General features: G+C 43.9%; 1 protein-coding gene across 1 annotated transcript in view; it reads left to right on the top strand.

The window, feature by feature from the left end:
* LOC100974049 (leucine-rich repeat-containing protein 37A-like) overlaps window positions 1-24,014 on the top strand; it is a 43,552-nt gene extending 19,538 nt beyond the window's left edge. The window contains 8 exon segments of the mRNA XM_063598836.1: window positions 17,155-17,273; window positions 21,072-22,079; window positions 22,159-22,377; window positions 22,380-22,778; window positions 23,376-23,482; window positions 23,561-23,594; window positions 23,597-23,699; window positions 23,806-24,014. Of these exon segments, the coding sequence (XP_063454906.1) occupies window positions 17,155-17,273; window positions 21,072-22,079; window positions 22,159-22,377; window positions 22,380-22,778; window positions 23,376-23,482; window positions 23,561-23,594; window positions 23,597-23,699; window positions 23,806-23,863 (2,047 nt within the window). The 3' untranslated portion in view covers window positions 23,864-24,014.
* The last annotated feature ends 469 nt before the right edge of the window (window positions 24,015-24,483 follow it).

Here is a 24,483-nt window from a genome sequence, read left to right as displayed (position 1 = left end):
GCTGAGGCAGGAGAATCACTTGAAACCAGGAGGCGGAGGTTGCAGTGAGCCGAGATGGCACCATTGCACTCCAGCTTGAGGGACAGAGTGAGACTCTGTCTCAAATAATAATAATAATAATAATCATCATCATCATCATCATCATCATCATCTAGCCAGCTTCACTACAATTATGTAGGCAACACCAGGAAAACACTGGAATCACAGTGGATAAAAATTAATGAATTCACTCAAAAACATTCAGAGTGCCATGTCCATTTGTGCCAGGTACTGTACTAAGTGCTGGGGCTACAAAATCCATCTCAAAGACACACCAAGATGAGGACTTTGTCCCCAGGGGACTTTCATTCCTCAAGGAGGAAGCGGATGCTGATGGGAAAACATATGAGAGCCATGTGGGGATCTGTACGGCAGGGTGACAAGGAGAGGACAAAGCAGGAATGGGGGCTGGGTTAAGAAAGACTTGAGGAGACACTAACTTGCTTATCTTGAGTTTCTGTGTTCATCTTAAACAACAGAAAAAGGCATTTGCTTCATGGTGATGAAAAAATCAGAGCTAGCTGATATTGGAAACTAGCACTCATTTCATATAAACAGAATAGAGCTGTACCCTTCAAACTAAGTCACAGTTACTTTCAAAGATTGGCACAAGGGTCCCAACACACCAAGTGTATGTTAGGGGCTGGGCTCCGTTGGAGTCAAATCTTCCTGGTAAACAAAGCTACACTGCAGAGTCATATTTGGCATATGTGACATATAGGCCCACTGCATTTCCTTCCAAAGGCAAGATGCCAAGGGAAGGTGCCAGTAATTTTATGACCAATATGACACCATTTTGTGGTGTTTGTAAGTTGAAACAATATATTTCCCTGCATTACACAAGTTTGTAAAAAACAAACAAAAAAAGAGGCCCCAGCTGTTGTTGATCGATGATGAATTGAATAGAGCCTAACCTTCCAGGCTTCTCACTTGCACAGGCCCTTCCAAGGTCCTGGGGGGGCCCCTGGAAATTTTTGTAGTCATAATTTTTTAAATGTTTTTACTAGATAAGGCTCAGGCCCCACAAAATCCTGAAATCATCCCTGGGTTCCAATAGTTACAACCCAGTAAATCTCTTGAATGAAGCCTCTATGTTATTGACAAATACTGACTGGCCAAATTAGCAGGGTGATAGGGTCAGTCTATTTTGAATCTGAAATCCATCTCAAAGACAGGCCAAGAGCTTATTAGTGGACTTAACTGGATTCTGCTGGCCCAAGCGCAGTAAAGTCAAACAACCATATCGAGGTTTTGCATTGGGGAAAGGAGGACATTTATTTGCAGGGCATCCAAGCAAGAAGGACCAGACGGCTAACTATCAAAGTCCCTCACTGAATGGGGGCAATAATCATATCTCTTATAGATGAAATCATGAATGAAATGGTTTATGGAAAAGCAGCAATGGTTGATAATCCTAAATGTTAAGTATGTTTATATTTTTTCCCTGACTAAAGTGCTTCTCCTTCATTCCTATACACAGGTCCAGACTGATGGCTTATTTTTTAAAATTCTCTTAGTCACTTCATTGGTTCTAACAATAATTTTAGAAACTGGATGACTTTGCAATGTAGAAAGGCTATATTTATTCAGATAGAGTACACTCACATATTGGCTTGTCTATGGCACATCGATATCATGCCAAGAATGTAAGCACTAAGAGAGAATAAGAGGAAAATCCAGGCTTTATCCCTATTGAATTACTTATCCCACTATTAGAATATTAGTGAGGTAGGTGTGGCCACACTGATGGCAAATTGAGCTTCGGTCACAAACATGCCTTACTGTTCTCCCCAGTCTTCTGAGGTCAGCTTCCTTTACATAGCAGTAGATGCACAAAAGTTTGCACAGTTGAGGGTATTGTCATCATGTTTTGGTATGTACTGGAATCCTGGCAGCTTCTTCTCTGATTCAGAGAGGCGCAAACATTAAAGACAAAAAGAACAACTCGAGTCTGTGCTTTGGGGTGATTTAGGGTGGCTGTTTAAATTTGTAGTGGTTGAAAAGTCTTGAGATTGTCACACCTAGCAACTCTTATACTTTTCTTCTCTCAGCTGCAGCTTGTTCTTTTCACCTGTGTAACAAGCTGTCTTCTCTTCTCACAGAAGCTTAGCATTTCTTCCTCTGCCCCATAGCATTTTTTCAATACTTAATTTACCAGGTGCTGTTTATTTGTAGGCACCTAAGTACTTATACAAGTGAGATAACATGTCCGAAGTTCTTAGAACAGTGCTTGGCATGTGGTAAATGCTCCATACATGTTACCTCCTATGATACCTCATTTTCATTTTTCCAACAACTCTTGTGATGCGGTTATTATTATCATTTCTATTTTGCAGATGAGGAAGTTGAAACTCAGAGACGCTAGGTAATTTGCTAAGGTTCACACGGCTAATAAGTGGCAGAACCACTTACAAGCTTTGCAAGTAATTTTCAATGCAGCTCTTAGTTCCCCTGTAATAGGAGCTGAATGATGACAATTTGGCTTTGTGTGCATTGTATCTTACTTTCTAACTTGAACAGGACCTGTAGAGCAGTGAGCTCCACTTCCCTCTGAGAATCCCACGCTTCTGGAGCTCCTGGCTGCACCAGCTCTGGGCATCCCCAGGGTTTATGCTCACCGGTCAGTGCTGGTGTGACATGATGTCTGAGCACCGGCACTGTGTCCAGCGCATTGCTAGGCACTAGACACGTGCTCTTTCATTTATTCCTCAAATTGTTTTGTGCTGTAAATGCTACCCAGAAAGGCTCATGTTCATTACTCAAGTCACTTCACCAGAAAGTGACAGAGCCAGAATTCAAACCCAGGTCTGCCAGATTCCAGGTCCCTTGCTTCTTCTGTTGTTGCTCATTGCAAGGGAGTCTTCTTCAAGGTTATTCTCAGGACTTTGATTAAGATACAGGCTCACAGCTGGGCATGGTGGCTCATGCTGTAATCCCAGCACTTTGGGAGGCCAAGGTGGGTGGATCACTTGAGCTCAGAAGTTTGAGACCAGCCTGGCCAACATGGTGAAACCCTGTCTCTACTAAAAATACAAAAATTAACCAGGCATGGGGACGGGTACCTATGATCCCAGCTACTCTGAAGGCTGAGGCAGGAGAATCACTTGACTCCAGGAGGTGGAGTTTGCAGGGAGCCAAGATCACACCACTGCACTGCACTCCAGCCTGGGCAACAGAGTGAGACTTCATCTCAAAAAAAAAAAAAAAAGAAAGAAAGAAAGAAAAGAAAAAAGGCTCACCGTTTCAGATTCTCTAGATTTTGCCCCTGAAAAAGCATTTACGTGATGCAGTCCGAGGTCTTGTATGGAGGAGCTTGGTGTGGGGAGATGTGTGGCTCACGAACCTATGTAGATGAATAAAGGAAAGAGGTTATTTTCTCCCCAAGTACATCGCGCATATTGGGTGAGGGTCTAGGTCATCTGCTTATTTCTTTGACTACCTTCTTCCATGGAACCAGTTTTCCCTGACAGCCTTGGGATTCTAGCATAGATCATTTTGGAGTTTGTCATTTAAATTTATTTTCATGGCCTGCTTTGGACATTTTTTCAGCTAGAGCTGTTAGAATTTCAGTACATTTAAGACAGTGATGACATGCTCCAGTCCTTTCATCTCTGTCTCCTCAGTTAATAGAAAGGAAACATAGCCCATCTATCTGGACCTGTACAGAAGAATTTGGAGGGAAAAAAAAAAAACAGGCAAGAAATGTTCCCTTATTTTGTGAGCTACCTTTATTCTGTCCCATTGTTCTACAGCAAAAGGCTTGTATAAAAATATTTCAGTTTTCCTCATCTAATAAGGCATATTTAATAAAATTATTTAGAGCAGTACTTCTTAAACTTTTACTCTGAGACAGTCTTTGAGGCTGGAAAAAAGCTTGCCACATTTTACTCCCATAAAGATACCAAAAAGGCGATGGACTGGGAGTCAGTGCACCTTAGTTTAATGTATAAAATGAAGGACTTGAACCAGAAATGGAAATGATCATCTACTGTGAATCTAAAAACACTTGAGGCTGGGCGCACTGGCTCATGCCTGTAATCCCAGCACTTTAGGAGGCCAAGACAGGAAGATCACTTGAGCCCCTGGAGTTCAAGATCAGCCTGGGCAACAAAGTGAGACCCCAATCTCTACAAAAAGACTTTTAAAAAGTGGAAACATAAATATAAATAAATAAAAACATTCATATCATTTGGTTTGTGGAAAAGAGTTGCTGTAGAGTCCTCAAACTTGAGCCATTGAGCCAGTTCCCACTCAGTCTCTCCATGGCCCAGGCACAACCTTAGTCAAGAAAAGAATGCCTTAGAACAGGAGGAAAATAGGATAATATTGAATGGCCCTATATTTTGATTTCATTAGGGACAAATGCAAAGATCCTAATGTCAGCTGGAGAAGAGCTTCCTAGTTCAGAGGTAATGCTGAGCTCAAGGCTATGGATGAGCTATCAAGAAAGAGGGAAGGTTGGAGAGTGAGAGAATTTTGGAGGAAAGATAACAAACTTTGCTAAGTTGTTTGGCTACATACTGCCTTACAGTCATTATTTTTGGTGTTTAAAAAAAAATAGAAACAGGGTCTCACTTAGTTACCCAGGCTGGTCTCAAACTCCTGGGCTCAAGCTCTCCTTCTGCTTTGGCCTCCCAAAGTGCTGAGATTACAGGCTTGAGATGCTGTGCCCAGCCTACATTCATTTTTAATAGCCGGGAGGAAAGTGGGCAGAGGAAGATATAGAATGAGGGGGTAGCCAACTTTGTACAGAGCCCACCAGTGGTCTTACAAGTTTTCATGCCAAAAAAAATCACAAAGGATATTTAAAGCCCTAGTTTGAGAATCCATACTTAACCAGTCATGTGGCACTCACATTCTTTCTCTTTGTAACATCATCTTATTGCATATTAGTGTTACAAAACAAGTTAATGGCACTGAAAAACCATCTGGAATAGGAAGAGGAGGGGGATCACAAGGCAGGACAAGCTGTGTGGCTCCCAGCCTCGCCACTGACTCACTCTGATCTTGGTCAAGGGAGAGTGAATCTTCACTCCTCTTTTTTCCATCTGCCAGCATGTTTGGTCTTCTGGCACCTGGTGTTCTATACAGTACAACATGCTTCTTTGTGTTAAATTGAGACTTGATCCACATACCATCAACGCAGTATTATAAAGTGTACAATTCAGTGGTGGTTAGTATATTCTCAAGGTTGTATAGCAAACAATCACCATTATCCAACCCCAGAACATTTTCATCATCCCCCAAAAAAACATGGTACCCATTAGCCATCACTCCCCAGTGCTGTCTTCCCTCAGGCCCAGGTAACTACTAATCTACTTTGAGTCCCTATGGATTTGCCTATTCTAGATCTTTCATATAAACGAATCATACAGTATGTGGCCTTTTGTGTCTAGTTTCTTTTCACGAAGCATGTTGTTTCTAAGGTCCTCCCATGCTGCAGCATGGATCATCCCTTTGCAAGGCTGAGTGATATTCCATTGTATGGAGCCATCACTATATCCGTTCATCCATTCATCACTTAGTGGACATGTGGTTGTTTCTACTTTATTTTGGCTTTTATGAATAATGCTGCTATGGACATGCATGTACTACTTTTTGTGTGGACATGTTTTTAATTCTAGGGTGCATCCCTAGCAGAATTGCTAGATCATATGGCAACTCTTATGTTTAACTTTTTGAGGACCTGTCAGGCTGATTTCCACAGTGGCTGCTCCACTTTACACTTCCATCTGCAATGTTTGAGGGTTTCAATTTCCCCGGGTCTTTGTCAACACTGTCGTTGTCTGTCTCTTCTCATAGCCATCCCAGTGAGTGTAAAGTAGTATCTCGCTGCAGTTTTTGATGGACATTTCCCTAATGATTTAAGACATTCAACATTTTTGTGAGTATATGAGCCATTTATATATCTTCTTTGAAGAAATATTTATTCAAATCCTCTGCCCATTTAAAAAATTGATTTGTCTTTTTATTGAATTATAGGAATTCTCTATATCTTCTGGATACTCTGGATATTAGACCTTAACAGATAATTTGCCAATATTTTCTCTCATCCTGTGAGTTCTGTGACTTTCTTGCCAGTGTCCTTTGATGCACAAAAGTTTTTAATTTTGATAAAATCTAATGTATCTATTTTTCCTTTGGTTGTTTGTGCTTTTGGTGTCATGTGTGTGTATAAAATGTCTTATTCTTCTTTAAAAAGGTTCAGTGTTTGGTTTTAAATCAGGCTGTGTCCCTTTCATCTGTCTGACATTCTTGTCACCATGTCAGGCTGCCTTCAGCTAGTAATACTTCATTAAATTCAAAAGACAAAATTGTTTTAAAAGAAAAAAGATCCAGTTTGGAGAAGAAAAAACTGTTGTCTAATTTAAGGTCATGAGATTTACTCCCATGTGTTTGTGTAAGAGTCTTATCGTTTTGGCTCTTACATTTAGGTATTTGACATATTTTGCATCAATTCTTATAATCATGTGAGATGTAGGGGGTCCACCTTCATTATTTTGCACATAGATGTTCAGTTGTTCCAGCACCATTTAAAAAAAAACATTATTTCCACGTAGAATTGTTTTAGCACCCTTGTCAAAAATCAATTTTCCATAAATGTGAGGGTTTATTTCTGGGTTGTCAATTCTATTCTATTGATTTATTTGTCTGTCCACATTCCAGTATCACACTGTGATTGCTGTAGATTTGATTTGGGTTTTGAAATTGGGACATTTGAGTCTTCCCACTTTGTTATTTTACAAGATTATTTTGCTATTTAGGGTGCCTTAAATTGCATTATAATTTTAGAACTAGCTTGTCACTTTCTGGAAAGAAGCCAGCTGGGATTTTGATAAGAATTGTACTGATAATAGCAAAGATATGTAATCAACCCAAATGCCCAACCTAACTGCTATGTTATTCCTATTCCAATACTTTGCAATATATGTAGCTTTTTAGAAAGAGGATATGTTAGCAGGGCGCAGTGGCTCACACCTGTAATCCCAGCACTTTGGGAGGCTGAGGCAGGTGGATCGCCTGAGGTCAGGAGTTAGAGACCAGCCTGGACAACATGGTGAAACCCCGTGTTTACTAAAAGTACAAAAATTAGCAGGGGGTGGTGGCAGGCACCTGTAATCCCAGCTACTCAGGAGGCTGAGGTAGGAGAATCACTTGAACCCAGGAGGTGGAGGTTGCAGTAAGCCGAGGTCACGCCATTGCACTCAAGCCTGGGCAACAGAGTGAGACTCCAATGGAGACAGGGTTTCAGCATGTTTATCAGGCTGCTCTCGAACTCCTAACCTCAGATGATCCACCTGCTTCAGCCTCCCAAAGTGCTGGGATTACAGGCATGAGCTACCGTGCCTGGCCAATAAATGAAAACTTTTTCACTCAAAAAAACAACAATTGCAGTGAAACCATAGATCAATTTGGAGAATCGTGCTATTATTATCTGCTTCATGTTTACAGAATACTCTGTTGAATTTGGTTTGCCAGATTTTGTCAAGCATTTTTCCATCTACATTCATAAGAAATACTGGTCTGTAATTTTTTGTGTGTGATGTCTTTAGTTTGGATACCAGGTTAATATCACCCTCATAGAATAAGTTAGGAAATGTTCTCTCCTCGTCTGTATTTTGAAAGACTTTATGAAGGATTGGTGTTAATTCTTCTTTAAGTATTTGGTAGATTCACCAGTGAGGCTGCCTGCTGGTCTTCAGCTTTTCTTAGTGGAAAGTTTTTTGATTACTACCTCAATCTCTTTACTTGACATAGGTCTGTCTATTCAGATTTTCTGTTTTTTTGTCAAGTCAGATTCAGTAGTTCATATCTTTCTGGTAATGTGTCTTTCATCCAGCTTATCCAATTATTAGCATATATTGTTTATATGTATAATCCTTTTCATTCATATTATAATCCTTTATGTCTCTAAGAACAATAGTAATGCCCCTCTCATTTCTAATTTTAATAATTTGGTCTTCTGTATTTGTGCAGTGCAGTGGCTCACACCTGTCATCCTAGCACTTTGGGAGGCTGCGGTGGGAGGATTGCTTGACCCCAGGAGTTCGAGGCCAGCCAGGGCAACATACTGAGACCTTATCTCTACAAAAAAAACTTAAAAGTTAGCTGAACGTGGTGGCACACGCCTGTAGTCACAGCTACTCAGGTGGCTAAGGCAGGAGGATCACTTGAGCCTGGGAGATCAGGGCTGCAGTGAGCCATGATTGTGCCACTGCACTCCAGCCTGGGAAACAGAGTGAAAACCTGTCTTGAAAAATGAACAGTAAAAAAACAAAATGTTTGTGGCCAGATGCAGTGGTGCATACCTATAATCCCTGTACTTTGGGAGGCCAAGGAAGGAGGATTGCTTGAGGCCAGGAGTTTGAGACCAGCCTGGGCAACATAGTGAGACCCTATCTCTAAATATTTGTTTTAGTTATCCGAGTGTGGTGGTGCACACCTGTCGTCTCAGCTACATCTTAATTTTATAACGTTGTAGTTCAGATTAATTCCAACTTTGTTTCAATGGTATACAAAAACTTCGCTTCTCTAAAGCTCCACTCTCACCCCCTCCTTTATACTGTTATTGTCACACATTACATCTTTATATACTTTATGTTCATCAACTAGATTTATAATTATTGCATTATGTAAGTATCTTTTTCTTATTTTTTTTTCTTTATTTTGGGACAGAGTCTCACTCTGTTGCCCAGGCTAGAGTGCAGTGGCACAATCTTTACTCGCCGCAACCTCTGCCTCCCAGGTTCAAGCGATTCTAGTGCCTCAGCCTCCTGAGTAGCTGGGACTGCAGGCACGTAACACCACACCCAGCTAATTTTTGTATTTTTAGTAGAGACAGGGTTTCACCATGTTTGCCAGGCTGGTCTCAACCTCTTGACCTCAAGTGATCCTCCAGCCTCAGCCTCCCAAAGTGCTGGGATTACAGGCCTGAGCCACTGCGCCCAGCCAGTGCTTTTTATTTCTTTGTGCAGATTCACGTTAGTACTCCTTATAGGGCAGGTCTTCTAGCAACAAAGTCTCTCAGTTTTTATTTATCTAGAATATCTTAATTTCTCTTCAATTTCAAAGGTAGTTTTGCCAGGTATAGAATTATTGGTTGACAGTTTCTTCAGCACTTTGAATATGCCATTTCATTGCATTTTGTCCTCCACTGTTGTGTGTGGTTGCTTTGTTTTTAGACAGGGACTTGCTCTGTTACCCAGGCTGGAGTGCAGTGGTGCAACCACTCACATCGTTGCAGCCTCCACTTCCCAGATTTAAGCAATGCTGTCACCTCAGCCTCCTGGGTAGCTGAGACTGCAGGCATGCACCACCATGCCCAGTTATTTTTAAATTTTTTGTAGAGACAGGGTTTTACTCTATTGCCAGTTCTGGTATCCAACTCCTGGCTTCAAGCAATTCTTGAGCCTCAAGCCTCCCAAGGTACTGGGAGTACAGGTGTGAGCAACCATGCCCAGCATCTCCATTGTTTTTGAAGAGAAATCAGCTATTAATCTTATTGAGGATCCCTTGTATGTGATGAGTTGCTTTTCTCTTGCTGCTTTCAAGATATTCTGTCTTTGGCTTCTGTCAGTTTGATTACAGTATGTTTACATGTGGATCCCTCAGTTTTTCCTACCTGTAGTTCCTTGAGCTTCTTGAATATGCAGATTGTTTTTCATCATGTTTGGGAAGTTTGGGGCCATTATTTCTTCAAATATTCTTTCTCCTTTTTTCTGTTTTTCTTCTCCTGGGACTCTCATTATGTGTATGTTAGTAAGCTTGATGATGTGTTCCACAAACAGGTCTCTGAGATTCCATTCACTTTCATTCATTTTTATTTCTGTTCCTCAGAGTCAACAATCTCAATTAATCTTCAAGTTCCCCATTCTTTCTTCGGCCTGCTGTAATGTGCCATTGAGAACCTCTAATAATTTTTCCATTTCAGTTACCATACTTTTCAACTCTAGAATTTCTATTTGGCTCCTTTTTATGGTTTCTATCTCTTTATTGATATTCTCTATTTGATGAGACATTGCTTTCATACTTTCCTTTAGTTCTCTAGTCTACAGAACTGAATCATTTCTCTTATCTCTTTGAACATATTTTAAATAGCTGAATTAAATCCTTCTCTAGGCCAGGCATGGTGGCTCGTGCCTATAATCCCAGCACTTTGGGAGGCTGAGGCTGAGGTTGAGGCTGAGGCCAGGAGTTCAAGACCACCCTGGGTAACTTCGCAAGACCCCAACTATAAAAAATAAAAAAATCTTTGTCTAGTAAGTCTAACATCTGGTCTTTCTCAGGGACAATTTCTGCTTATTTCTCCCCCCACCACGTGTTTGGGCCATACTTTGTTTCCTTGCATCTTTCCTAAATGTTTGTTAAAAATTGAATATTTTAAATAATATAATGTAGCAATTCTGAAAATCAGATCCATGCTGCCAGGGTTTGGTGTTACTGCTGCTTGTGTTAGTAGTTGCTATTTATTTAGTGACTTTTCTGAACTTCTTCTGTAAAGTCTTGCATTATATGTCATGTGTTGCCACTAAAGTATCTCCTTGGTTAGCTTACCGATCAGCTAATGATTAAATGAAGATTTACTTAAATTCTTGGAACTGATAAGTCTCCTAGTTTTTGCCAAGGGGCTCTGTGTACATGTTGGGGCATACCTTCAGCACTCAGCTAGACAATTTACAGCCATGCCTTAGCTTTCACTTCTTGCTTGTGCAGAACCTCAAGATCAGCCAGGGGTGAGAGTTTATGAACTTAGTATGTCTTTCCTGACCATGCTGGCAGCCTGCCCTATGCACGCGCATGACATTGCAAATTGCCAGGAATATGTCTTATGGACTTCTAGTTTCCCAAGCATATATCAGAGTGTTTCAAAATTCCTGTGGACATCTTATTACTCAGCTTTTCCTATTAAGCTTTTTGATTAGGCTTTTTTTCCCCAAACTGTTATTCATTGCCGAATACAGTTGCCATGTTAAAACACTTGTCTGTAATTGTTTTCCAAAAACACCCTCTCTGGAGAGGCTTTAGCACTAGACAGCTTTCATTCTGGTCAAATAAAGACAAACCTTTCAAATGAGGTCTTCCAGGGAACCACCAGACAGATGACATCATGACAGTTAACTGAGAATAAGGCTTTGAAGGAGCTCCAGCTCCATTCTGCTCCCTCTGCTTGGGGATGTGGGCTGTTTTTTGAGGCGACTACTGAGCTAGAGAGTGTGGAATGGTCTAAGGCAAGTTAACACAAATCTCACTGTTCTTACAGAAATTTTTCTTGAATAAATGCTCCTTGGGTTGCTGCAAGACTTTGGTTACATTTCTAGAGTTCTGAAAAAGTTTATTCTGGTCAATTTTTTTTTTTTTTTTTTTGCCCTTTTTTTGGTGTTTGTTGCTTTTATGAAGGGATGAATTTTTGGATGTCTCTTTTTTTTTTTTTTTTTTTTTTTTTTGAGACAGAGTCTCACTCTGTTGCCCAGGCTGGAGTGTGCAGTGGCGCAATCTCGTCTCACTGCAAGCTCCACCTCCCGGGTTCACACAATTCTCCTGCCTCAGCCTCCCGAGTGGCTGGGACTACAGGCGCCTGCCACCACGCCCAGCTAATTTTTGTATATTTAGTACAGACGGGGTTTTGCCTTGTTAGCCAGGATGGTCTCGATCCCCTGACCTCGTGATCCACCTGCCTCAGCCTCCCAAAGTGCTGGGATTACAGGTGTGAGCCACTGCGCCCAGCCTCGATGTCTTTATTCCACCATTTTCACTGATGTCACTTACAACATGGTTTTAAATCTCTGAAGGCTCACTGGGCACATGCCTGTAGTCCCAGATACTCGGGAGGCAAAGGAAGAAGGATCCTTTGAGTCCAGGAATTCTGGGCTGTAGCATGCTATGCTGATTGGGTGTCCGCACTAAGTTCAGCATCAGTATGGTGACCTCCCGGGAAAAGGAGACCACCAGGTTGCCTAAAAAGGGGTGTACCAGCCCAGTTCAGGAATAGAGCAGGTCAAAACTCCCATGCTGATCACCAGTGGGATCATGGCTGTGAATAGCCACTGCTCTCCAGCCTGGGCAACACAGTGAGTGAGAATGTGTCTCTTAAAAAAAAAAAGTCTCATCGACCATAGACTATTTAATCATGGGAAATGATTAGGGGAAAGACATAAAAAGAGAAACTGTAATCCACTTTTTTTTGCTCTATCGCCCAGACTGGAGTACAGTGGCTTGATCTTGGCTCACTGCAACCTCCACCTCCCGGGTTCAAGCAATTCTCCTGCCTCAGCCTCTGAAACAGCTGGAATTACAGGCAAGCGCTGCCGTGCTCTGCTAATGAGAAATTGTAATTCTCATAGAGGTCCTCCCAGAGGAGTAGAAGAAGGTTGAAAGGCACTTCTGTATTTAGTCTTCTCACAATTAAGGCTGGGCCCAGTGGCTCACACCAGCACTTTGGGAGGCCAAGGCAGGCGGATCACTTGAGATCAGGAGTTCAAGACCAGCCTGGCAAACATGGTGAAACTCCCATCTCTACTGAAAACACAAAAAAATAGCCAGGCGTGGTGGTGCGTGCCTATAGTCCCAGCTATTTGGGAGACTGAGGAAGGAGGATTACCTGAGCTTGGGAAGAGGAGGTTGCAGTGAGCCAAGATCACGCCACTGCACTCCAGCCTGGTCAATGGAGCAAGACCCTGTTTGGGTGGGGAGGGGAGGGGAGTGGAGGGGAGAGGAGAAAGGAAAGAAAGGAAAGGAAAGAAAATAGAAAGAAGGAAGGGGGAGGGAAGGAAGGAAGGAAAAAGAGAGAGAAAGAAAAAGAATGAAGAACGAAAATAAAAATTTTTTAAAAACCTAAGGTTAAAATAAGCCCTTTTTCTTCATACAGATTAAACACATGAGTTCAAATTACAGCTTTGCTGCTTAATAGCTTGGTGACCTAGGACAAGTTATATAACCTCTCTGTGCCTCAGTTTCCTCATTTAAAAATAGGGCAATAATAATATCTACCACATAAGGTATTTGCTGATCACAAATACCTGGCTACCCAGTAGATACTTACTGTAATAATTATTATTTTTATAATTTCTGCCTAAGTACAAAGATGATTCTTGGGTTAACCTAAAGGCAGATTTTCTTTTATTTCTTCCTGTTTCTTTTATTTTTCTTGTTCACCTTAAAGAATTAAAAAGAAAATCGATTCCAGCATTTTGGAATAAAAATTTGCATCAAAATCAATTTATTCATTTTATTGACATATAAACAAAATGTCATTTGTTTATTCAATAAACATTTGTTAAATGCCTAATACATTTCAGACATCATGCCAGGCACGGGGATGACAGGGCATGATGGCGGGCACCTGTAATCCCAGATACTCGGGAGGCTAAGGCAGGAGAATTGCTTGAACCCGGGAGGCGGAGATTGCAGTGAGCCAAGATTGCGCCACTGCACTCCAGCCCGGGCGACAGAGTGAGACTCCATCTCAGAAAAAAAAAAAAATGTGGTCTCTGCCCTCAAAGCGCTCATAGTCCAGGAGCCTGAAAAGTGGACAGGTGATTACATGCAATGTAAGAAAGGCTGTGATGTCATACAAGAAGACAAGTGGGAGTATGGTTTTGACCAGTTCCTCCTCTTAGATTTATTCCTTCTTCTTTGGCTATAAAGCAAAAGAATTGGTCCTATTTTTTTTAACTGTGCAAATTAAGCCATGAATTTTAAAAACTTTATAAAGATAAAAGACAAGCATCCAGCCCAGTGGCTCACGCCGGTAATCCTATCAGTTTGGGAGGCTGAGGCAGGTAGATCACCTGAGGTCAGGAGCTCAAAACCAGCCTGGCCAACATGGTAAAACCCCGTCTCTACTAAAAATACAAAAATTAGCTGGGCATGGTGGTGGGTGCCTGTAATCCCAGCTACTCGGAAGGCTGAGGCAGAACAGGAGAATCACTTGAACCTGGGAGGCGGAGGTTGCAGTCAGCCAAGATCAAGCCATTGCACTCCAGCCTGGGCAACAAGAGCGAGACTCCATCTCAAAAAAAAAAAAAAAAAAATAGATGAACAACGAATTATGATGAGCAACTTGAATTATGGAGGATGCTAGAAATAGTGTTTCCTCCACAGTCAGGGCTTCCTACCAACATAGTCACTTTTAGGGTTTTTGACATGAAAAGTTCTGTGGCATATTTTTTCTTTGCTATCCACTTTTTTTTTCCTTGTAGTCTCAAAGGTTTGTCAGTATACTTTAAAACAATCCTGGTAACAGTTCTAGATTGAAGGAGACTAAAGAATCATGTACTAAGTGTAATGTCTGATGTTTGATTGGATTCTGAATTTTTTAAGCCATGTTATGATTGGGACAATTGTGAAAATGTGTATATGGACCACATAGTAGACAATGATAATATGAAGTTCCATTGGGTGATGATAGTCCTCTGGTTATGTCGGAGAATGCCTTGGTTCTTAGGGGCTGCACACTGAAGACTTCAATGGTGAAGGGTCATTATGTCTGCAACTGACTCTCAAATGGTTTTGTCCAGAAAATGTATAGACATACATACACGGAAAGCAAATGTGGCAAAGTATTAGCAACTACTGATTCCAGATTAAAGTTATACAGGTGTTCATTATACCATTTGAAAATGTTTCCCAGCCATTCTAAGGCTTAAAGGAAAAAAAGAAAATGTTTAAAATAAAAAGTTGGGGGCAGAAAAAGAATACCAAAAATTTTGGGCTCATGCCTGTAATCCCAGCACTTTGGGAGGCCAAAGAGAGAGGGTTGCTTGAGCCCAGGAGTTCGAGAACAGCCTGGACAACATGGTGAAACCCCATTTCTACAAAATATACAAAAATTAGCCAGGTGTGGTGGCACACACCTGTAGTTCTAGCTACTCAGGAGGCTGAGGTGGGAGGATCACTTGAGCACAGGAGGCAGAGGCTGCAGTGAGCCAAGATTGCACCACTGCACTCAGCCTGTGTAACAGAGCGAGACCCAGCCTCAAAATAAACAAAAGAAACACCTTTGTGGCAGAGGTAAGGTTGCTATATAACAAAATGCTGGGTTACGGTTCCGGGTCCATTCCATATGAAGATCAGAGGCTTCCACTGGACCCAAAGGAATAATACTAGTCACTTGTGATTGTTCCTCTATAGGTTTGAAAGATGTGTCAGGCCAACTCATTGGATGCAGTTTTAATCTAAAACTCTATACATTGTACCCCCAACTCATAGACTTCTTCTATCCATGAAACCCTCTTCTGTTTTCACAGTCTCAATGTGGCCCCAATAAAGCCATCCTTTTGGAGGACTCAGAAAAGGCCCCCCACAACCTCTGCAACACAATAATTATAGTTAACTCTTATTGAGCACTCACTGTGCACCAGGCATTTTTCAGGTATTGATTCATTTGATCCTCAAAATTCATTAGAGGTAGGTACTATTATAATGACAAGGCCAAGGAACAGAGATTTAACAATTTGCCCAAATTCACATTATTAGCAGAGCTGAGATTGAAGCATAGTCTGGCTATGGAATCTGTATTCTTAATGACCATGCTATACTGCCTAAGATTAACCTTTTACTTCAGTTACAGGGATTGTTTTTATCTCTCTGAAAGTGCCCCCAATAAGCCACAACAGTAAATTAATCAATTGTCTCGGTTACCTCTTTTGCCCAAATTTACATATTGAAAAAAATTCAAAAAAGCCAGAAAGATGAAAGAATAGTACAGAATCTAATCAAAGATCAGGCACTGCATGTCATGTCTTCATTTCCTTTAATCTAAAACATGCTTCTACTTTCTTTGATCTTTCATGACATTGGCATTTTTTAAGAGTCAAAGATAGTTGTCTTGTAAATTGTCCCACAATCCGGATTTGTCTGTTTCCTCATGACGAAATTCAAGTTAAGCATTTTTGGGAAAAATACTGCATAGGTGATGTATCCTTCCTGCCTCGTAACTGCAGATGGCCTGTAATACTAAGTTTGATCACTTGACTAAGGTGATCTTCCAGATCTCTCCATTGTAATTATTTTGCTGGGTACAGTGGCTCCCACTTGTAATCCCAGCACTTTGGAAGGCTGAGGTGGGAGGATTGCTTGAGCCCAGGAGTTCTACACCAGCCTGAGCAACATGGGGAAACCCTGTCACTACTGAAAATACAAAAGTACAAAAAAAAAAAAAAAAAAAAAAATTAGCTGGGCATGGTGGTGCAAGCCTATACTCCCAGCTACTCGGGGGACTGAATTTGGAGGATCCCTTGAGCCCAGGGGGGTTGAGGCTGCAATGAGGTATAATTTTGCCACTGTATTTCAGCCTGGGTGACAAAATGAAAATAAAAAATAATAATTTTCCGCTTGGTAATTAATAAATAATCTGTGGGTTGTTACTTTGAGTTCAGTGAAGATCCTGTTCTCAAATGTCTTTTCACCCAAATGTGCATCAGTGATAATCCTTGTCTGAATGAATTTGTATTACACTGATGGTTGCAAAGTGACACTTTTAAAAATTCTGTCATTCCTTCTACATTTACTAGCTGGCATTATTTCATTGAAGAAGAACTCCCCCTCTTTCTTTTTCTATATCACTCTTCGTGGATTCTTCTTTATATTAAATATGTTGTAACTTATTGTTGTTATTCTTTTGAATGCTCAAATTGTCCAGATTTGACCAATGCAATCTTTGTTATAACTCCACAATCCAGGTTAAACTAAGCTATTTTTAATGCCCAGAGTAATTTATAATATTTCCCACTCCCAACAGGAATTGAGAAAGGGACTCCAGAAGTTGGGGGCTTATTCAGACTTCTTAAAAGTCTACCTTCTTCCTCTGTACTTTCAGCCCAAAGTGAGACTTTTGAGTTGGGAAGAGATACTTCTGAATTAAACTACTAATCACTGTCACCCAATTCTAATCCCAACCATCTTTATTCTAGGCATACCATACTCACTGCCATGCTTACCCTTCAGTTGGGCACCTTTGCCCTCCTTCCTATTGGCCTTCTGGTTCCTACCCAACTGTCCAGTCCATAGGCTTCAATGACACCTTTTTCCCACCCCTGTGGTAGCGTTGGCTGCCTCCTTTACCTACTCAAGTAACCGCTTTACCGCTAATTTATTGCTCTCTGTTTTCATCTATAGGATCTTACCTAGCCATATGGCCTGCTGCCTCTGCCAATTTAAAAACAGCATTGAGGCTGTCTGCAAGACAGTCAAGCTGCATTGCAACAGTGCATGTCTGACAAACACCATACATTGTCGTGAGTCCAAATTGCGCGGTGATAAATTGTTACATTAAGTATTTGTTTTTAAACTTTTTATTTTTAATGATGATAAAATTTTAAGCTAATGACATAATTGCTTTATTTTTATTTACTCATTCAGAGTTAAACTCCCTCAATTTCTGAACTACTCCCTTGCTGAGAGTCAGGTTCTCAGTTACTATTACAAAATTTAATAATAGAACTGTTCCATATGCACAAAGGACCAAGACAAAGGAATGGGAAGGCTAGGGAATAACATTAACATCCACACACTGTGTACTGTGCTCTCTGCTTGATGCTTTGCCCACAGTGATAATTTCTTCATATAGTGCAATGTAGTTTGTAAGGTGGTTTTAAATTCATGAGGTCTCAAGTACTCTCTGCCTTATAGGACAGATGTAGATACGGTTTTGGTTTTTCCGTTTTTACAGTTTTATAAGAGTACAAGTGATGCTGTTTTATTTGAAGCCTGAGAGCTTCTGGTTCCATAACCAGAAATTGCTACCTGGCTCTTCTAATGGAATGGAGGGCTTTTCCATTCTTAGACCATCCAACTCTGAACTTGCTCTGAATCTCAAACCTTTCTGTTCACAGAACAAACGCTCAAGGGCTTTCAAGAGTGTTTCTGTAGATTAGGTTTATTAGCATCAACTTCATGACTTCTAAAATGTGATTGCTTTCATGTCCAGATAGCTTGAATACAGGTATCTACCAGTGATATGGGGTGGATAATTAATAATGCTTGGTTACATAAAGTCAGTGTTGCTTATTTTTCAAAACTTTTTTTTTTTTTTTTTTTTTACCAATTATATTATTCCCTTCTCCCCAAGAAGTGGGCAGAAAAGCTTTGTTAACCTCCTTTTACAGATGAGGAAAAACAAGATCAGAGGTGCTAAGTGCTGTAGCCTAGTGCCAGGTCTTCTGGCCCCAATTCTGGGTTCTCCCCAAGCCCATGTTTCTTCCCCTTTCTCACAATCTTTACTTCTTCCTCTGACCCTCACCACCACCCAAAATACTTTTAATTCTGGAAAAGAAACCCAGCTGCACACTGGCACACTTGACCTTCATGCAGTCAGAAGCTTTGGATGATTCCCCATCCAAAATATTAGAGATGAAATGAAAACAAAGTAGGCATCTGACAAAAGTTGCTTTTTCCCTTCTGCATTTTAGGACCTCAAGTAATGTTTATCCAGAAACTGCTATCATACCAGAGATTCATTGTGTACTTAACAACATAGGCATACAATCTGGCAAATTTGAAAAACTCTTAACATACACCCCAAATCCCTGCCCAAATTTAAGAACTAGGGTGGACACAGTGCTTTTTTCCATGTCGCATCTTCTGTGATGGGGCTACGATATGTGGGAGCAGAGAATGGGGAGGGTGGAGCGCATGCCAGATGAGGATCTATCAGCAATGGGAGGGGGCCTCCACTTTAGCATCTCCACCCTGCTCCTCTCAGAGGACCGCCTTTCATTGCATTCAGCTGTGATGGTAGCAAGAACACAGGCGCGGCCCTCTCCCTCTCCTTCTCCCTCTCCCTCTCCCTCTCCCCATGGTCTCCCTCTCCCTCTCTTTCCACGGTCTCCCTCCGATGCCGAGCCGAAGCTGGATGGTACTGCTGCCATCTCGGCTCACTGCAACCTCCCTGCCTGATTCTCCTGCCTCAGCCTGCCGAGTGCCTGCGATTGCAGGCATGCGCCGCCACGCCTGACTGGTTTCGTATTTTTTTGGTGGAGACGGGGTTTCGCTGTGTTGGCCGGGCTGGTCTCCAGCTCCTAACCACGAGTGATCCGCCAGCCTCGGCCTCCCGAGGTGCCGGGATTGCAGACGGAGTCTCGTTCACTCAGTGCTCAATGGTGCCCAGGCTGGAGTGCAGTGGCGTGATCTTGGCTCGCTACAACCTCCACCTCCCAGCAGCCTGCCTTGGCCTCCCAAAGTGCCGAGATTGCAGCCTCTGCCCGGCCGCCACCCCGTCTGGGAAGTGAGGAGCGTCTCTGCCCGGCCGCCCATCGTCTGGGATGTGAGGAGCCCCTCTGCCTGGCTGCCTAGTCTGGAAAGTGAGGAGCGTCTCTGCCCGGCCGCCATCCCATCTAGGAAGTGAGGAGCGCCTCTTCCCAGCCGCCATCCGATCTGGGAAGTGAGAAGCGTCTCTGCCCGGCCGCCCATCGTCTGAGATGTGGGGAGCATCTCTGCCCTGCCGCCCCGTCTGGATGTGGGGAGCGTCTCTGCCCGGCCGCCCCGTCTGAGAAGTGAGGAGACCCTCTGCCTGGCAACCGCCCCGTCTGAGAAGTGAGGAGCCCCTCCGCCCAGCAGCTGCCCGGTCTGAGAAGTGAGGAGCCCCTCCGCCCAGCAGCCACCCCGTCTGGGAAGTGAGGAGCATCTCTGCCCAGCAGCCACCTCGTCCGGGAGGGAGGTGGGGGGGTCAGCCCCCCACCCGGCCGGCCGCCCCGTCCGGAGGGAGGTGGGGGGATCAGCCCCCCGCCCGGCCAGCCGCCCCGTCCGGGAGGTGAGGGGGGCCTCTGCCCGGCCACCCCTACTGGGAAGTGAGGAGCCCCTCTGCCCGGCCGGCCGCCCCGTCCGGGAGGGAGGTGAGGGAGGTGAGGGGGTCAGCCCCCCGCCCGGCCAGCCGCCCCGTCCGGGAGGTGAGGGGCGCCTCTGCCCGGCTGCCCCTACTGGGAAGTGAGGAGCCCCTCTGCCCAGCCAGCCGCCCCGTCCGGGAGGGAGGTGGGGGGGTCAGCCCCCCGCCCGGCCAGCCGCCCCGTCCGGGAGGTGAGGGGCGCCTCTGCCCGGCCACCCCTACTGGGAGGTGAGGAGCCCCTCTGCCCGGCCACCACCCCGTCTGGGAGGTGTGCCCAGCAGCTCATTGAGAACGGGTCATGATGACAATGGCGGTTTTGTGGAATAGAAAGGGGGGAAAGGTGGGGAAAAGATTGAGAAATCGGATGGTTGCGGTGTCTGTGTAGAGAGAGGTAGACATGGGAGACTTTTCATTTTGTTCTGTACTAAGAAAAATTCTTCTGCCTTGGGATCCTGTAGATCTGTGACCTTACCCCCAACCCTGTGCTCTCTGAAACGTGCTGTATCCACTCAGGGTTGAATGGATTAAGGGTGGTGCAAGATGTGCTTTGTTAAACAGATGCTTGAAGGCAGCATGCTCCTTAAGAGTCATCACCACTCCCTAATCTCAAGTACCCAGGGACACAAACACTGCGGAAGGCCGCAGGGTCCTCTGCCTAGGAAAACCAGAGACCTTTGTTCACTTGTTTATCTGCTGACCTTCCCTCCACTATTGTCCTGTGACCCTGCCAAATCCCCCTCTGCGAGAAACACCCAAGAATGATCAATTAAAAAAAAAGAACACAGGCGCACCAAGGACGAGGAGAGCGGGAGCCTTGTGCTCTCTCTGCATCTGAGGCAGGACAGCACAGGGTATGGAGCAGTCTGCAGAGAGGCCAGCTCATCAGCTCATCACGGAAGCACTTGTCTTCCACCTTGGGCTTTGACTGAGCACTGGGCAATTGGCCCCTGGGGATCAACGAAATAATCCTAAGCAGAGTTACTCTATGTCACACTATGGAATGTTCCAAGTAGATGGCCGTATTTTCAAAAGATATATTTTCTCCTTTTCTTGTTGCCATTTCATAGGTTTAGGATTGGGTGTGTGTTTCTCCTCTCTGAATGGCACTCAAATGTTTGCTGACTCCTACTCTGTGTGACTGGGGTGTACAGCTATGGACTGATGCATCCCATCCCATTATCTTTCATGAGCAAAGCAGTCTCTTTTTTGACAGCTGAAGAAGAATCTGTAGGGAATCCAGAAGGAGCGTTCACGAAGGTGTTAAAAGCCCGGAAGAATTACACAAGCACTGAGCTGACTGTTGAGCCGGAGGAGCCCTCAGACAGCAGTGGCATAAACTTGTCAGGCTTTGGGAGTGAGCAGCTAGACACCAATGACGAGAGTGATGTTATCAGTGCACTAAGGTACAACATGCCATATTTCTCAGCGGTAAACCTAGATGTGAAATCAATGTTACTACCGTTCATTTAAATGCCAACCACAGGAAACAGCCTGGCAAAGATTCAAACTGTACGCAAAAACTGGTAGAGAGTGAGTAGAGTCCTCATGGGCCCAAGGAGCATCCAGAAAAGGCACTTCAAAGAGGTGGGAAGGCAGAGCATCAGGAGGGAACAGGGTGCCCAGGCATCTGTGGAGAACGCTGCCGAAGAAAAAAGGCTCCGGAGTCCAGCCCCAAGGGAGCTGAAACAGCCTAACACACAGCAGGGGCCTGAGAAGTTAGCGGGAAACGCCATCTACACCAAGCCTTCATTCACCCAAGAGCATAAGGCAGCAGTCTCTGTGCTGACACCCTTCTCCAAGGGCACGCCTTCTACCTCCAGCCCTGCAAAAGCCCTACCACAGGTGAGAGACAGATCGAAAGACTTCACCCACGCTTTTTCCATTTTAGAAAGTGCAAAGGCTAGAGTTACAAATATGAAGGCTTCTAAACCAATTGTACATTGCAGAAAAAAATACCGCTTTCATAAAACTTGCTCCCGCATGACCCACAGAACACCCAAGGTCAAAAAGAGCCCAAAGTTCAGAAAGAAAAGTTATCTGAATAGACTGATGCTCGCAAACAGGCCTCCGTTCTCTGCAGCGAAGAGCCTCATAAATTCCCCTTCACAAGGGGCTTTTTCATCCTTAGGAGACCTGAGTCCTCAAGAAAACCCTTTTCTGGAAGTATCTGCTCCTTCAGAACATTTTATAGAAACCACTAATATAAAAGACACAACTGCAAGAAATGCCTTGGAATCCTCCCACCTCAGCCTCCCAAGTAGCTGGGACTACAGGCACGTGTCATCAACCCAGCTAATTTTGAAATGCCTTGGAAGAAAATGTTTTTACGGAAAACACTAACATGCCAGAAGTCACCATCTCTGAAAACACAAACTACAATCATCCTCCTGAGGCAGATTCCGCTGGGACTGCATTCAACTTAGGGCCAACTGTTAAACAAACTGAGACAAAATGGGAATACAACAACGTGGGCACTGACCTGTCCCCCGAGCCCAAAAGCTTCAATTACCCATTGCTCAGTCTGAAATTCAGCTAACCCAGCAGCTACAGTCCCTTATCCCCAACAACAATGTGAGAAGGCTCATTGCTCATGTTATCCGGACCTTGAAGATGGACTGCTCTGGGGCCCATGTGCAAGTGACCTGTGCCAAGCTCATCTCCAGGACAGGCCACCTGATGAAGCTTCTCAGTGGGCAGCAGGAAGTAAAGGCATCTGAGATAGAATGGGATATGGACCAATGGAAGACTGAGAACTACATTAATGAGAGCACGGAAGCCCAGAGTGAACAGAAAGAGAAGTCGCTTGAGGTGAGAACCACACAGAAACATGAGACCCAGATTTCCCATCATTTAGCATATCCCAGGAAAGTGCCCACACAGAAGAATCTGGGACTCCCAGGCCATAGCTTATCTTGGCCATGTAACTTTGGTCATGACAGTGATCTCCCACTTTGCTCATGTAGAGAGTGAAATATAGATTAGGGCACAAGATGAACTGTAGGCCGGGGGTGGTAGCTCACGCCTGTAATCTCAGCACTTTGGGAGGCCAAGGTGGGTGGATTACTTGAAGTCAGGAGTTTGAGACCAGCTTGGCCAACATAGTGAAAGCCTGTCTCCACAAAAAATAAACTTATAGAATAAAGTATCTAGAAAAGGAAGAACCACTTCATCTCCCACCCCCCATCAAATGATGCCTGTGAGACTAAGTCCGAAGGGGACTGATATAAAATGCTTCTGCCCAGCATGGTTGTGCAGTTTGTTCACTGCACAAGGGCACTTGGCCAAGGGGATGAGTGGGAATGAACATCCTGCCCCTGCTCCATGCTGAGCCACATACAAAGTCCCCCCAGTATATTGTGGGGCCCTTCTGGACAGACATGGAGAGCTTCTGAAAGTCCCACATACATGGAATTATTTTCAAGACCCCAGGTATGTGGTCTGTGGTGGTTCTTCTCCCTGTGATTATGGACTGAGATACTCATTTAGTCCTAGTAAGACCAGAGAAGTACATTGTGAGATACGTGGGAAATGGCTGCATCACTCACTGTCTTGTGCATGTGTCTCCCCAGGGGCATTTTCAGATTTCTGCCAGGGAGGAGATGCTCTTCGCGAAGGGAGAGTCAGGTACATTGGAGGATTCATTGCTGTGGCCAGGGAAAGCAGAGGACATGGAAAATTAATATTTCCCTTTCTATCTTCTAGGATGGACTTTTCTCATTCCAACAACCGCTCTGCTTTAAGATATCTACAAACATCTCAGTGCCACGAGAGTAAATAATCACGCATCGAAGCTGCACAAGAAGTCATCTAATGAGGACAAGATACTCAACAGGGACCCTGGGTAAATGACGGGACCATCACAGTTCCCATCTAAAATGAGGAGGGGGTGAGAAGCTTAATTGCTCCTTTCAAGAATGAAAACCTTGGCATTGCTATTCTTATCCCAGGGACAGCGAAGCCCCAACAGAGAAGGAGGAGGAGAGTGAAGCCGAAGCCCTGCCATAGGAGGAGAACCCAGCCCACCTCAGGCCTCCTGAAAAAAAACACATAGCATAAACAATACCCATCAGAAAGAAAAGCAGGACTGAAGCCAGCGGCCCACACATCCACAGAGGCAGCGGGCAGAGCAAGCACAGGGCCATCGTTCCTGCCCTTGTTTCCCAGTCTAGTCACCCAGACCTGAAAACATATCCTCAGGGGGTGGAGATTTTACAATTAAATACCATTGTTTTTGGTGCCCTCTCCCTTGGTTCATCAAGCACCAGTCATATAATACCACATACTTGAACTCCTGCCCACAGGGGACCTCCCGTCTCCTGGCCCCTATCATAGGATCACTGGGCCTACCTGCACCGTGGGGCCAAGCCCTGTCTTTTTTCCAAGCCCTCAAGCACACGCATGAATGTTCATCCAGACTTGGTAGGGGGCTTTTCACCCTTACAAGATGGCGAAAGATTCACATTGCTTTTTTTAAAATTTGTTTTTCTTTTTAAAAATCCCAACCCTTGGATAGCAGGGAGGTGCTGGAGGGGTAGAGTCAAGAAGAGTGTGTGAGAACAGTAATTTCCCAAGACTGCCCTCTGCGGGACTGTATTTCAGAAAACGCACTGGTGGGCCTACCTCTC

Source organism: Pan paniscus, chromosome 19 (assembly GCF_029289425.2).
Source record: "Pan paniscus chromosome 19, NHGRI_mPanPan1-v2.0_pri, whole genome shotgun sequence".
Taxonomy (NCBI): Eukaryota; Metazoa; Chordata; class Mammalia; order Primates; family Hominidae; genus Pan; species Pan paniscus.
Note: the sequence above shows the minus strand (reverse complement) of the source record. Positions and strands in the feature narration are given on the sequence as shown.